Here is a 15,071-nt window from a genome sequence, read left to right on the forward strand (position 1 = left end):
CCTAGTAACAAATACAAAATATCAATTGCATTGTTGTCACCATCGCGATATGTCTGATAAAGAGAAACTTATTACGGAGAGTGTTAATCAAACCATTCTGTCTAGGTTTTATTCTTTTTTACAAGATGCTTATAATGCAACTGAAGAAAAAGAAAATAATTCCATTAAAATCAATTTTCTTATTATTATGATCGTTTATAGTATACGAGTATTTCGCAGCTTTTTTTTAATTTACCATTAAATCCTGAAATACAGATGTTCCTATTATACGCGTTAGTAAGCACCGCCACAATATACCAAACCAATTACGGCTAAACGTCTAGCAGTACAAAATGATCGTGCATATTCCACAATAAGTCCACTAACCAAATAAGACTAGAACAGAACTAGAACAGTTAAATTTCCAATACATGAGATTCTCGAGGATACAGATTCGCATTATAAATTATCAAAGGTAGAACAAATCATCACCAAAATATACCAGACTAATTATCTACATATATTATCAATTAAAAAATGTTTTCATAGTTTTTTCAAACTTCAACAGTTTCAGTGTTCTGTATCTGATACGGCGTAGGCAGGTACAAGTTATTAACTGTTTTGTACGGGAAATACTCAGTTTTGACAAATAAATGTCAAGTTGTCTTTTGGAAGACATCTTTTAAACATTAATTAAACAGGGTCGGTGTGAACTTCCTTATAAACAGGACATCCTTTACGTGAAATTAATTTCCGTGATATAAATTCCTCCCGATAAGATTATTACAAATATGATTATTAGTATTTCACCTATAAACAAATTACTGTAAAAGCAGAAATTTTCGCGAGGGTTTAATTTTTGCTATACTCGCAAGGCTCTACAAAAATTAATCCTGGCATCAAGTAGGATACCGCGAATATTGATCCTCGCAAACATTATTAAAATTACATATACGCGAAATTTTGACCCAGCGAAAATATGTGCTTTTACAGTAACATGACTGAACAAAATAACATATTTCCTTTAAAGGCCGATTTTGTTAGTCCAGGGAAGTTTCTGATGATTAACAGTTATTACTAACTACTGGCTTATCTTGACCACAAGTATTATCTCTAGTAACATGAGTGAAATTTTTAAGTTTCAAGGAATTCTAAAAGATACCTGTGAATGTATGATAAACAAAATACACATTGCTATTTTGTTGAAAATCTTTCAATCAAAACAAGGAATATATTTTGCAATGATTTTCTCTGTACAAATACGTAATAATATTTTCTTTATAAACATTATTAATTGCAGAAATAACATCAAAACACAAGCATTATGTTTGGAAATCTTTATGAAAAACACTAGAATACTAGACTAATTTTAAAATATCAATTAAAATGATAGCTTTTTGTGTACTCATTTGGGCCAGCAATACTGAGGATATAATATGTGGCACATTTTAGCTAAAAAAAGACATTTGCCAAGCAATAAAAATCCCCTGCTCTAAGGGACATATATAAAGTTATCATATTTGACCAATTGTTGTTATTATTGCTGACAGACATACAAACAGACACAGAGACAGACATACAATTACTCCAGTTTATGGCCGTTATCTGGTTCTACATCAAGGTTTGGATATAATATCCTGAACTAGATCTAAGGAATATAATTATGAATTTTAAAGTCGGCATTTTCAATCAACCAGGTTAGTAAAATTGTACTCACTGAGTTTCTTACCCGAGTTTGTCACTTGCATGCACATGCAAAATGAAGACCATGATTTCTTAATACTGATTTTTTGTTAAGATATATATATTTATCCTTGTCTTTGGTCATTGTATTACAGTGCTTTTATGTAATCAGTGTTCATAAATCTATATATCTGAAGAAATTGAATTAACCGGAATCGATGTTCATGAGAATTGTATCCATAAACATTGTGTAATATATTATGTTAAAAGTACAGTGCTGATATATGGTTCCTTTATTTCGATTATTCCCTTCTTACATTTTTTTTTCAGATTCCAGAGTGCTTTTAATGTCCTGAGATAACATGAGCTAACCACAGAAATTTCTACAGATGTCATTAATTCCTTAAATTCATACCAAAAAATGTGTTAACTTTATGGCCTGAACCCACAAGGTGTTAATGATCCAAACCTTTCCCTGGACAACCAAAGTCGGCATTTAAAAACTAGCAATTCAATAACAACTGAAATTGTTTTGAAAAACGTATTAATAACTTTGCTATTAAAAAGTAAAGGAAATAAACAGAAACCTACTAGCTCTTGTTTGAACTTTCATTTAACTAGTAAAATTATTTATTAAAGGTATATACACATAGCTTGAGTGGAAAATGACTTAAATATCAGAATAAAGCACACAGTCGAATGTCACATTTTATCGTATACTTGCGTCAAATAGACACATAGTTAAGGTCACAAAGACAGGAATCTCCCCGATCACGCTAAAGCAGTCCCAACTGTATCAATGGTAAAGTTGGCTTTCTTCATCTGACGTTTGAAAAAAAAATTATCATATGTATTATCAACCTGATTTTGTCACCACGTTCCACAACGGCGATCACTGTAGTCCTTCATTTGTTTGTTTTGTTCCGGTAGTCTGGTTTATTTTATCTTCGTTTTTTTATGTAGATTTCATTTACGTATTCTTACAAACACTGACAGAATACCAATCCTGTAATGAATTGTAACTTAATGCTTTCAATTTCCTACGAAATATGTGTACTATATGCAGTTACATATCACCAGGGAGGTTAGTGAAGCCATGGGCTAGCCTTCCCATTTCCTATGAAACACATAAAGTTAAAATCCCAACTAAATTAACAGAGTCAGATATGTTTTCGATGAAGCACACAAAGTTAAAGGGTGGACTAACTGTGACAATGGCATAAAACATAGTTCAGAGAATGCTTTCAAGCTAAACACCAGTTACCTGCATTTTCAAGTTTGGACTGAATTGGAAAGAACAGTAATGAATTACAAAACTGTTTAAAGAAGCTCTAAACTGGGTTCCCACTTCCTGCGGAAACACTAGACTGATATAAATATGGGTATTAAACACTGATAAGAGTTATCGCTTTCGCGATTTGCGCTCTGAAGAAGTGCATTATATTTAAACTGGCGGACGTAAATACGTCCGGTTGTAAAATTTGCTTAATATGTATATTTATACATTTGTCGAATATTTGTGTTTGTATACTGTAATATTTAAATGCTGGGAAGTTACAGCACAACCAACAGCAGCAACAACAAGTAAGCGTTTTCATATTTATCCATACATAATGCATACAAAACTATTTAGTTATAATCTTCTAATTCTCTGTTAGGTCTGTCAGTTTATAATTTTTCAATTAGTGTTGTCCTTTCTGCTAATACAGTTGTTTCCTTTTAAAAGTTTTTCATACTTGATAAACTGTTTGTGTCTGTCAGCATTTTGGTTGATTTGTAATTACTTTTATCACATGTTTGACGTCGCGGGAGTGTAATAAAGTCATTAAATAAAAACGATAATACACTAATGTAATAAAGCTTTGACGTCGACGTCGTTTATAGTAAAGGAGACGTTGGCCAAATTGACTTGTTTATATAGTAAAAGAAAGTAGAATTTTTAATGTTTCGACAGGAAAGGCTAACATATGATTAAAAGAATATTACATTTGTGACTTTCCACATTGAATTTATTAAACTCGTTGAATAAAATTGATAAATGCTCGGCAGAGCCTCGCATTTTATTATTTTATTCAACTCGTTTAATAAATTCAATATGAAAAGACACTCATGTAATATCCTCTATGTTCAAGAACGACAATAGGTAAGTATACAAGAAAATATTATTTAATATTGCATGACTCCTTTCATAAATCCCCGGTTCATAGTTTGTGTTATATGTCCGGTCTATCTTCAGTACATGTTTACTGGGATAAGAAGTCAACTCTTAAAATAAATGGTGAACGTAAATTTCTGGTGTCATGCAATGAAACACTAACTGAATGGCTTGTCGGACAAAAGTCTAAACTATCAGCCCTCGGTCCTTCTGACCTCAGGCAACAGTTTTTGACTGTTGACCGACCTGCCATTCAATAAGTGTATACTTTGAGGATACAATTTATGGGTGAAAAACTGAATAAAAGTGTAAAAAGGGAAGATGTACTCTACAAGTACAATATTTTCGGCTTCTCAGTCTGATGGAAAAAAGAGCAAGTTGCCCAATATCACCGTCACGATATTCAAAGACTTCAGATTATAATCCCAGTCTACCTGCACATTCATATCACTCTGAGACACTTGTCTATGCAAAAAATAAAGGATGAATTTCCATTTTGTTATGGTTCATGTTAGGGTTTCGGACCTATTGTCCAAATCTATAAAGGGAAATGTTGTATTTTACCATCAATCCGTAAAACCTGTGATTAAAAACGTTTTTGTGTCATTTTGGTATCCAAAATACTAAGTATGAGATACAAAGATAAAAAACGTTTATTGACAATGTTTTGAAAACTTAGAGACGCAATTTGAAGACTGTTATTCCACTACGCAAGTTCGAATCTCAGTCAAGCTTCACAATTGCCATAACTTGTGCGATGACTGGCTAGCATGGTACCGTTATAACAATATTTAGTAGGTCTTAAGATACTCAACACCCAGTTTAGATGATTAATATATCTCAAACTAGAGAAATAAAATTTTTCTCGCGGCTCCATGCAGACTTTATTCACAATTTGGAAACTCGGCATTTTCTGGTTTTAGTTTAATCATATTTTATTGCATATCTTCACTATATACATAATATACACATATCTAATACAAAAGTATGAAAATAGCAAATGGGTTGGACTTTAAGTTATACCAACATTTTATGCAGCCCTTCTCACTGCGTCTGATAATTTGTAGATTTCATTTCCTGGTCTTGATTCCATTTCTTCTTAATCTGTTACAGAAATAAAGATGATAATGAAAGTAAATCTAATTGAAACTCACAAGAAAGGAATGTAAAGATTATAATTTACTCAACACATCTCCGTTCAAATTGTAAAAATGCTCTTTTATTCTGCATATCTTTCAAAACTTCCAACTCTATATCCACTTTTAGACATAAGAAAATAATAAAAGGGTACAGGATGATGCCAAAAGATAGGCCATGCAAAAAACATCAGTTTTGGTCAATTACATGATTAACATTTAGCCTGCTGATGGCAAGAGGTTTTGCCTTTGCGACCACGTGCAGACCAAGATCTTGATCATGGTCTGCACTGTTCTCTATTTAGTCAGTTTATTTTCGGTGAACACCTCTTTAAGTAATAAATGTTACTGCCAAATTTGAATGATGGACCAGTACGTTGTAGAAATATAGCAGGGTAAAAGTTAACTGTTGCAATGGTGGCGAAGTTTGAATTTAAGATGCATTATGCTTTTTTGTCTGCTATTACATTTACACAAAAATTTGTACAAGCATGCATATCTCAGTATTGATTCATTGTAGAAATATAACGATAGATATCCTGTTTCAAACAGAAAGGTTTTCAAATATAATTTCATTTTTACGAAACTTGTACGCGGAAGTTTACAAATTATTAAAGAAATTTAGTAAATCTTACAGCTTTTCAAGATAAAAAGCTTAAAATTACTGCCCTTCAAAGTAGTAATGTCGTATCGCATTGTCGCGTTGTCATGTGGCATTGTGGCGATGTAATTTCGCACTGTTTTGTGTCGCCCTTTAAGTGCGACGGAAGACATTGCAACTAGCATGAACAAGATTCCGTAGATGAACTTTGGAGATAATAATTAGTTGATATTTGATATACTAACATTATTTTTGTCCTGTTACGGTTGTCTGTAATATATCGAGAATGTCTTTTATCCCTTTTTGTTCATTGAATTCCAAGCAAGCCCGCCATCTTAGCTCAATAGGGAGATCGTAGGGCCGTGAGTTCGATCCCCGAGCGATGCGTTTGTTCTCCGTGGCGATTTGATAAAAGACATTGTGTCTGAAATCAATCATCATCCATCTCTGATTCATGCGGGCAAGTTGACAGCTACTTCCGGAGAACAGGTTTATACTGGTACAGAATGCAGGAACAATGGCTAGGTTAATTGCCCGCCGTTGCATAACTGGAATTCTGTTGAAAAACGGCGTTAAACTCAAAAGAGACGAAGTTCCACGTAAAGTTTTCCTCAAAATAATTCCGAATCCCTCTGAGATTCCCTATGAGATTCTTAAATTAGCACATCCCTCAAAGTTATTAATCCAATAGTTCAAGCAGTAACAATCAAGTTCTACGCAATTACGGCAATAGTTACATGCATTTGTGTTATCTATTTAAATTGTATTCAGTTTTTTTCCCAGAATAAACGTTTATAATATACTTTTTCAAAAAAAAAAAAAAAAAAAAAAAGAAACTACGGTTATAGATAATAGCATTGTTAGATGACATGCAATGTAGGCATTGGAAACAAAACTACAAACTTCAAGTAGGCACTACTTATTTTAGGCATATGTGTAGCTTACTGAATCGAAGTACACAGTCGGAAAAAATATTTAAAATATCATGTTTTGAAAAGAGTTATTTAAGCTGAAATTAAAAATGACCATGGGTAAAATATTTGGAGAGAAAAAAAAGAAAACTCGACTTAATCTTTATTGTAGGGTCAGGTGACAATGTACATAGTATCTCCTGCAAACTATGCACGTTTTACTTTTAGGCATGAAAAAAGCATGTTTAATTACTGCAACGGTCAGCAGTTTGAAAAGAAAGATATGTAAAGATCAAATCATTGAATGCCCTGGTGAAAGTGTGATTTATTTGTGGTGAAATTTATCAGCAAACAGACGACTTTTTTTTTAAAAAAAAGTTAAAACCCACAGAATTTTACAATGTAAAATATGTTGAGAAAGCTACTGCTGTAAAGAAAACAATCTCTGCTACCAATGTATATGCGTCAACGTACAGGAAAATATCTAGAAATAAGAGAAAATCGAGGAAAACAATTTCAGGGCTGTTAGGTGCGAGACTGTGTTATAATGTATAACAGGTAACATAGATATCTTACTTTTCCATTGCACTGATATAACATGGACAGGATTATGATTCACTCAACAATTTCACTCTATAAACAGTTTGTTTCCCTTGCATAAAGAGGGCAGAGGGTAAATCTCTATGCAAAGCCAGTTATATAACAATACTTTTTACTGCAAATGCTTACATAGAATCAGTCAATATTTATCTAGTGACATGTATTACATTTTAACCGATGATGTTATAAACTCTAAACGAAGACACAGTTCAAGTAGTTGCTACTGATTTATTACATGTATTCAAACTTTGAAAATGAAATAATTCGAAATGTCAAACTACAAAATAATTGTGAAGAAAAGCAAACAAAAAATTGATTACAAAAGTGTTGTTCCTACAAATATTACATCCTTGAACTTTTTTGTTTCAGGTTCTCTACCCGCTTTAAAATGTAAAATGTAAAAAGAAATACATTTTACACTTTTCAAAATTGAAACGGCCACTTTTTTGCCATATCCCTTGACTGTATATCACAGCCGTTTCGTGGCAGATACAATTTAAGTGAAATTGCTTGATCAAGCTCCACTTGTTATTTGAATGAAATGTATTGGAGTAAAATAGAAAAAATGAAACACACAGCCCCCACAATACAAATGGAAAATATTGCAAGCTCGGTTCGTGGACGGTAACTGATTTTCATGATGCCGTCCAGGCCCTCTAGCCCTGGTTTGAACAGATCTCGACATATTCACATTTTTAAGTAAAACTAAAAACAAGAAATAAAAATAAAAGGTTAAAAAGAGTTAATTTCAAAACAAGTAACAGACATTCGCAAATGTATTTTTACGGCGCTGTACATAGAACCTTCAATGTACTTCCATGAAAAGCGGTGTATTGTCCTGGTAAAATGACGCGAAAACCCGAAACTAAAACATATTAGGCAGAACTAAACAAACTAGAATTTATAGAGTTGACTAGAGACTATGGAGCCTACATATCACATAACTTCTCAAAAGACAAAATCAAAATGCAGGCATTCTGTCCAAAGGGTAGTTAAGCAATACCAAAAATGCTATGAAAGCGGGAGCTTTGGAACAAACAAAGCAGGAATGTTTACGTTGATGATTGTATGTTTCAAATAATGAAAGGTACCCGACAACTCTTTTTTTTCTCTTTTCAAACCTCGAAATCTGCCTTTAACAAATTAACCAAAGTTTATCAAGTAAGGTGTCATTTTAGCGTAACAGTCATAGCATTGTGTTATAACAAGCTAACCAATTTTATTCAACTCGTTTCAGCAAGTCAGTAATATGAGGTTCGAGTATAACTCTTATATTCCTTTAAACGATCTAATTATACGTTTTGCTTTGAAGACATTTTTCATTTTGTTATTTTCTGAACCGAGTCTGCATTTTTCACTGTTTGCCTTGTTTTCGGTGCTTCCGAGGGATCTACTTTTCAGATTTTATGTATTTTTTGTATTAGTTTAAGTATATTACTTACATCGGTGTGTTTTATTCGCCATGTATGTGTGCTATTTTTATGTTTCAGCCTGTCAGCCAAGTGCAATTGTATTAAATATCAGCGTTGACACACCTGTTGGTAGCAACGAAAACGTTTCCATTTCATGCATTAACTGGAACAACAGAAAGGTTTATCTGGCGCTTAGAGTCAACGTGAAAAACGTGAAAAAATACTTCGATATACGTGACCACGTGATTAATGGTTCTCATTATGTGCTCTTTACAATTAACAGCATACTTCAAGTAAATAGTTGGAATGTAAGTATATTGTATTTTCTCCTTACCATATGTATGCCTTTTATGTACAATAAATTAGTATGTAGACCACCTGTTTCTAAAGACTAAGTTTAAAATGTCGTCAAAGGAAATTAAAGTGTTAACTTCGGATCACAACATCCATCAAAAGTAATGCACTAAACAAAACATTTAACGCCCTTCGATATTTTGCCAATGTCTTTCGTATTAATGAAAGTACAATAATTAAATGTCATACACATTTTAGGACAATATCTTTTGAATAATGTATTGAAATTGCAGTTACATTGAGTAATGCAATAACACAAGTGTGTCTATGTAATCATAGCGCCCTTCTTTGTTCCTTTATTTGTTCGTTTTGTCTTGGCAAAAGAATCAAGTTTTGATGTAGGAATTCCTTTAAATACAATGTACTTTAAACTGATATATCCTGAAAATGATCGAATTTTGACATGATTCATCGATACTTATTTCTTATATAATGTATCTTAACGAATCATAATATAGCCCGTTTAGCTTTTGACTGAGTAGCCATACATGACCTTATGAAAAAAAAAAAAACATTATGAGAAAAAAAAAATCACTCGCTTGCATTGACAAAATTTATTGGGATTTTTTTACTGTGCGGCTGATCATTAACAGCAAAATGATGTCAATTTTAACTTTAAAAAAAGTACTCCATGGAGTTTGTAAATATTTCAGAGTTTCAGTCATTTGTGTTTATTTCGATTTTACCTGCAACATGCAAAACTCAAAGTCAATAAAAAAACTCATGAATTATTTTTTTATTCATATACAACCTGCAAGTTATTCCCTGCTAATGGTCGAAAAGCGATATGATTTGACTTTCATAATAGTGATAATTGAGGTCAACACAGATTAAAACCAGATTTACTTTTTAATATGATTGAGCTGCCTAACAAATGAACTGGGTGTGGATCGATAAGTCAAAAGCAAAGCAAGTAATATCATGCTTCCCGCTATCTAATTCTTTATGATTTTAACAAAAAAACATTGCTTTTAAATAATTAACCATTAAATGTCATTTAAACGAATTTTCATATTTTTATTACAGTTAATCATTGATGCCAAGGACCAGAATTCAAAGAAAATATTGAACGCAATACCTGTTCACATCTATGCGTTTGAAGTAAATAATCGGCCTAGTATTTTACCACCTACGTTTTCTACAGCTGTAAATGAGAATGTTCCATTAAGTACTGCAATAGGCGATTTCACTTTGTATGATCCAGATACTGGAGAGAACGGCGAACTGGCGGTATACAGTGACGGTATTTATAAACCTACACATTAGTCTCAATCTTCGTTTATGTCAAGTAGAAAATTAATAGTTTGTTAATCGAAGTATGCAAAGTAAAAAGAAAAACATCATTAAATGGATATATTAGACAGAATAATATTAAGTGTGTAAAAACCTCCTTGTGACTTTCTTACAAATACATTTAATAATAATATAGCAATTGTACGCTGTAATTCCGTTGGGGGGCAATAGTAGTTGCATAAAAGTACACAATCTTTGAAAACTTTGTCCAGATTTTCAAACCATTTATATGATACTCAGTTTAGTCCGTTTGTTCATATATATATATATATATATAATAGAAAATATTAAAAGTTACTCCTGGACAAGTATATAATAAATAAAAAAGAAAAACATCCAATGGGTTTCCTCTAACTGTATTTCTGTCTACCTACCGGAACGTTACTTTTTTGATATATTTAAGCCAAAACTAAACAAATATTGATGACGTCATAAAATAACGTTGCGTACACATGTGTACACATGTGACGTTGCGTAGCAACTACACATTTTTTATATGTCTGCCTTGATGATTATGATATGAAACCGGTAGGTAGACAGAAATACAGATAGAGGAAACCCATTGGATGTTTTTCTTTTTATATATATATATATATATATATATATATATATATATATATATATATATATAAAAGCGGTGGACATACCTAACAAATGAAGAAACGAAGGATAGAAAACAGTAACAAATAAAACAAAACAAGATATTGATATAAAACTTCCACCAGGATAAGAAATACTGACGTGAAGTTACGTCAAGTCATTTCACAGAACTCGAAATAACCGATAAAATGTTTAGATCAGACTTTTCCGGTCACCATGCGAAATTTCAACAGAATAACAGTCAATTACAGTGTATTCTCGGCGTGTTGTGTCACATTAAAAGTAACTAGAAGGAATTCCGCAAAGGTATTAAAATTGGTACATCGATTACTGATCAATATTTATCTTTATAAGGAACATTGTCATATTACCTTTTTAGATCTACCTGAAGAATTAGAAATAGCCAGACTGACAAACTACACAATACGGGTTAGGACAAGGAAACATTTGGATGCAGAAAAATACAACAACTATAAGTATGACAATTTCTTGTTTTAGACTTTTTCAGTTTTTATCCGAAATATAATATTATATATGTCATAATAAAGTAACATTTAGTAAAATAAACAACATATTTTTGACATGTTCAAATATGAACTTCATAGAAGACATAGAGGAACTCGTATGATAAGGCATGAATGAAATATTTCATTCTTAAAACATTAATTCAAATAATTTATTATTCATTCAAACTTTTCTGAAACTTTAAGCGTGACCGTTGTTACCTCTGCCTTGAGGTTCGTGCTGTAATGTATGTCTTTCACTGCTCCAATTTGCAAATAAATAAATGTTACTGCACGTTGAAGTAGATTACAAACCCATGAACAAGCATTTGTTTCAAAAGTTTCACGACTTTTATAAATTAAATGGTCTATTCTTCATAATCAGTCCTTTTCAAACATTTTTCCAAACGTTTGAATCGCTTAGCAATTCCGATTAAACACCTGCCGTTTTCAGAACAGCACCAACGGTGAGGTGCCACTGTGAATCGAAAAGTTACCATAACCTCCATTTATCTCTTCGAGAGTGAAGACAATATCGACACCTTTTAAGCCTTTATGAACATCCATTGTGGAGTCAACCCCCAATTAATCAATGAACAATAAGTCTATATTTCAATTTCTTTACCTGTCAGAAAGCTAAACTGCCATCTTCAACGTATTTGTTTCGAGCGTACACATAACTTAATTGACTGTCGTTCCCTGAATGTTGTATGTCGGTCTATTTTTTGGCTGATCTATAAAAATGTGAATTCTGTTGCACGATACAGCCGATAATAGTTTGTCTCATTTCATTATAACAAGAGCCTCCATGGCTGAGCAGTAAATGCATTTTAACTCTTAATCAGTCGCCCCTCAATGCCATGAGTACAAGACCTTGCTTGAAGTACACAAGTCATTCGTGTAAGGAAGTTGTCTAACGGAAAATCGGCGGCTCTGCCCAGGTACTAGTCTATATCTAAGATAAGGATCACCTGGCGTCTTACTTAAACCTGAAAATCTGACTAGTTGCCATATGACTTGTATTTGTTGTAACCTAGCTGGTACTGACGTGTGTATCTGGGGTCATGGATTTGATTCTGTGTAGCCATACTATCGGGGTTATAATCAGCATTAAAATTTCAAAAAGGAAAAAACAAATAAGATTAATTCTAACTCGGCCGATTTGCTATCCTATGAAACAAAGAGGGCTGAAAACTGTGCTATTATTCTGACGTAACAATTATTACGTCATAGCGTTAGACGTCATAGCGGCGCACTGATAAAGAAATCAATTGAAATCAGGCAAATATTTGACGGGTATCGTCAAGGACGTTCATAATAATCAGAGGTTAATACACGACAGAGCCGGGCCGGGAGGTGATAATCGGCCCGGAAAATGAATAATGGCCCGAGGGCTGAAAACTGTGTGCTATTATTCTGACGTAACAATTATTACGTCATAGCGTTAGACGTCATAGCGGCGCACTGATAAAGAAATCAATTGAAATCAGGCAAATATTTGACGGGTATCGTCAAGGACGTTCATAATAATCAGAGGTTAATACACGACAGAGCCGGGCCGGGAGGTGATAATCGGCCCGGAAAATGAATAATGGCCCGAGGGCTGAATGTGTGCTATATTCGAGTAACAATTATACGTCATAGCGTTGACGTCATAGGCGCATGTAAGAATCAATTGAAATCAGGCAAATATTTGACGGGTATCGTCAAGGACGTTCATAATAATCAGAGGTTAATACACGACAGAGCTGGGCCGGGAGGTGATAATCGGCCCGGAAAATGAATAATGGCCCGAGGGCTATTATGAATTTCGGGCCGATTATCATCTCCCGGCCCGGCTCTGGCGTGTATTAGCCTAATGTTTTTAATACATATGGTAAATAGTTTGGGGATACTTTAGTCTCAAAATCAGTGTTTATCTGTACCCGGAAGCAACATAGGGTCAATATGGAGAAAATAAAAGTGAGTGCAATAAAATTATTCTTGCACATTTAGACAAATTGCAGACTTTCTTGACGGTAATGAGCGCAGTAGGCTACTATAAATTCGTATTTTTGTATCAATCTCATCATCGCAAATAATTTTAGCCACTCCATGAAATAACTGGAGTTTCTTAGCAGTAGATCTATGTTTATAAATGAAAAACAGTCATAACATAGCAGTCTGAGAAAAAAACAGCAACTTTCACGAAATTTTGAAAAGGTGTGGTGCAATCATGTTGTTTTACACCACATATCGGAACAAATGTAAATGTCGGAATGCTAGCTTCAATGTAAATATGTGCATGTCCTGTTTTGTTACTAAAAACCAAGCATTGTCATTCTGCGATAAACAAGCAATATAATTCTGCGATAAACAAGTTGAACGTGTAGACCAGTGAAGTCTATTATGATGTCCAATAACGACTCCAACGTCCGCTCGACCGCCATATTGAAAACGCACTGAACATAATGACGTTTTATGTAGCCATTTGTTTCACGCGCACGTGTTCACCGGGCGGATTATGATTATGAGTTTTCGGCCCGGGCCGATAAGTGATAATCAGTGCGTGAAAGCAATAACCGGCTGAAAACATATTCATTTTGTTACTATATATAGTAACATATGTATTAATCGTTGATAACGTGTAAGAATGGAAATAATATATGTCAGTCAAACAGTAGTGTGCTCATGGATAAAGTCATTGTATGTCGTTTAGATTATTATATTATTATATCACTAGGGCGCAGCCCCGGTGATATGATTCCTTCGCATCTAAACTTCAAACTATGATTTTATTCATGAGCAAATCACTGTTTGGGATATATTATTTCTTAAATAAAATAAATGGGGTTTCCTTATCTGACTGTAGCGGATTTTGACTAAATTCCGGAACACGAAGGTACAATTAACCGTGATTTTGACGTAGAAGCCGTAGATTCTATATGTGGCGTAGACGATGGACATGGTGTGCTCATACGTTGAAACTTGACTTGAGAGAAGTCCAGACCTTTACCAGCAGTGTTGTTATTTATAGTAGATCAATAACTTGCCCTCATTCAGTTAAGGATATTCTTCCCGCGTAACACCAGCTTAAGCAGATTTCTGTTATAATACAAGAACATTAAATCAGAGATAAATTCATGTAAGACGCAACTTTTTTCGGCCACAATACGGCCCCAAAAGACATTTTTTCTAAAGAAAAATCATTCATTGGTAACAGGTCAATGTTTACTACAAACATAAATACATTAATTGTCATGCACTGAATTTCAAGTTTAGACGATAAAATTAACCAGAAAAATAAAATGCGTTTTCGTTGCGAAAAGGGAAAATTGAAACGCTGCTATATGAATACACACATTCTAACAATCATCTTTAATAAAATATGAGATTTTATCAAGATTTTATGAATATCTTTAAATATCACTGTTTTTTCTTTTATAATTCTTAGCCAGACAGAGAAGTACATTGTAGAAAGAAGTGATACTGGTCCAGTCATACGTTTTACAGTTTATGTAAGTACTTCATGTTTATAGTTTAATTTTGCTAATACCACACAAACTCACCGTAACTCACATGTAAGTACTTCATGTTTATAGTTCCAAGTTGGTTAATACCGCACAGACTCACTGTACATAACGACAAAACGTTTCATGAAAAGTAAATACGTTTACTTAGTGCACTTTAGAAGCACGTATTTATGTGATTACCTCCATTCGTATGTGAACATGTGTGTATTTCTTTTCAGTAAGATCATTTACCTAAATCAATGCATATTAATAAATACGTTTTTTAAATTTCAAAAATATTTAATGCTTATCATCTTATATCAGCTGAATAATCTGTTAAGCATACACAAGCA

The 15,071-nt window shown here is 33.3% G+C and overlaps 1 protein-coding gene across 2 annotated transcripts in view; it reads left to right on the plus strand.

Annotated features, from left to right (window-relative positions):
• The first annotated feature begins 3,119 nt into the window (after nucleotides 1–3,119).
• Nucleotides 3,120–15,071, plus strand: part of LOC123551802 (adhesion G protein-coupled receptor L4-like) — a 43,986-nt gene continuing 32,034 nt past the window's right edge. For both annotated transcript variants that reach the window (XM_045341001.2, XM_045341000.2), the window contains exons 1-5: nucleotides 3,120–3,246; nucleotides 8,556–8,785; nucleotides 9,858–10,074; nucleotides 11,104–11,200; nucleotides 14,661–14,724. In XM_045341001.2, the coding sequence (XP_045196936.2) occupies nucleotides 3,153–3,246; nucleotides 8,556–8,785; nucleotides 9,858–10,074; nucleotides 11,104–11,200; nucleotides 14,661–14,724 (702 nt within the window). In that variant the 5' untranslated portion in view covers nucleotides 3,120–3,152. The remainder of the gene's footprint in view (nucleotides 3,247–8,555; nucleotides 8,786–9,857; nucleotides 10,075–11,103; nucleotides 11,201–14,660; nucleotides 14,725–15,071) is intronic.

Source organism: Mercenaria mercenaria, chromosome 4 (assembly GCF_021730395.1).
Source record: "Mercenaria mercenaria strain notata chromosome 4, MADL_Memer_1, whole genome shotgun sequence".
Lineage (NCBI taxonomy): Eukaryota > Metazoa > Mollusca > Bivalvia > Venerida > Veneridae > Mercenaria > Mercenaria mercenaria.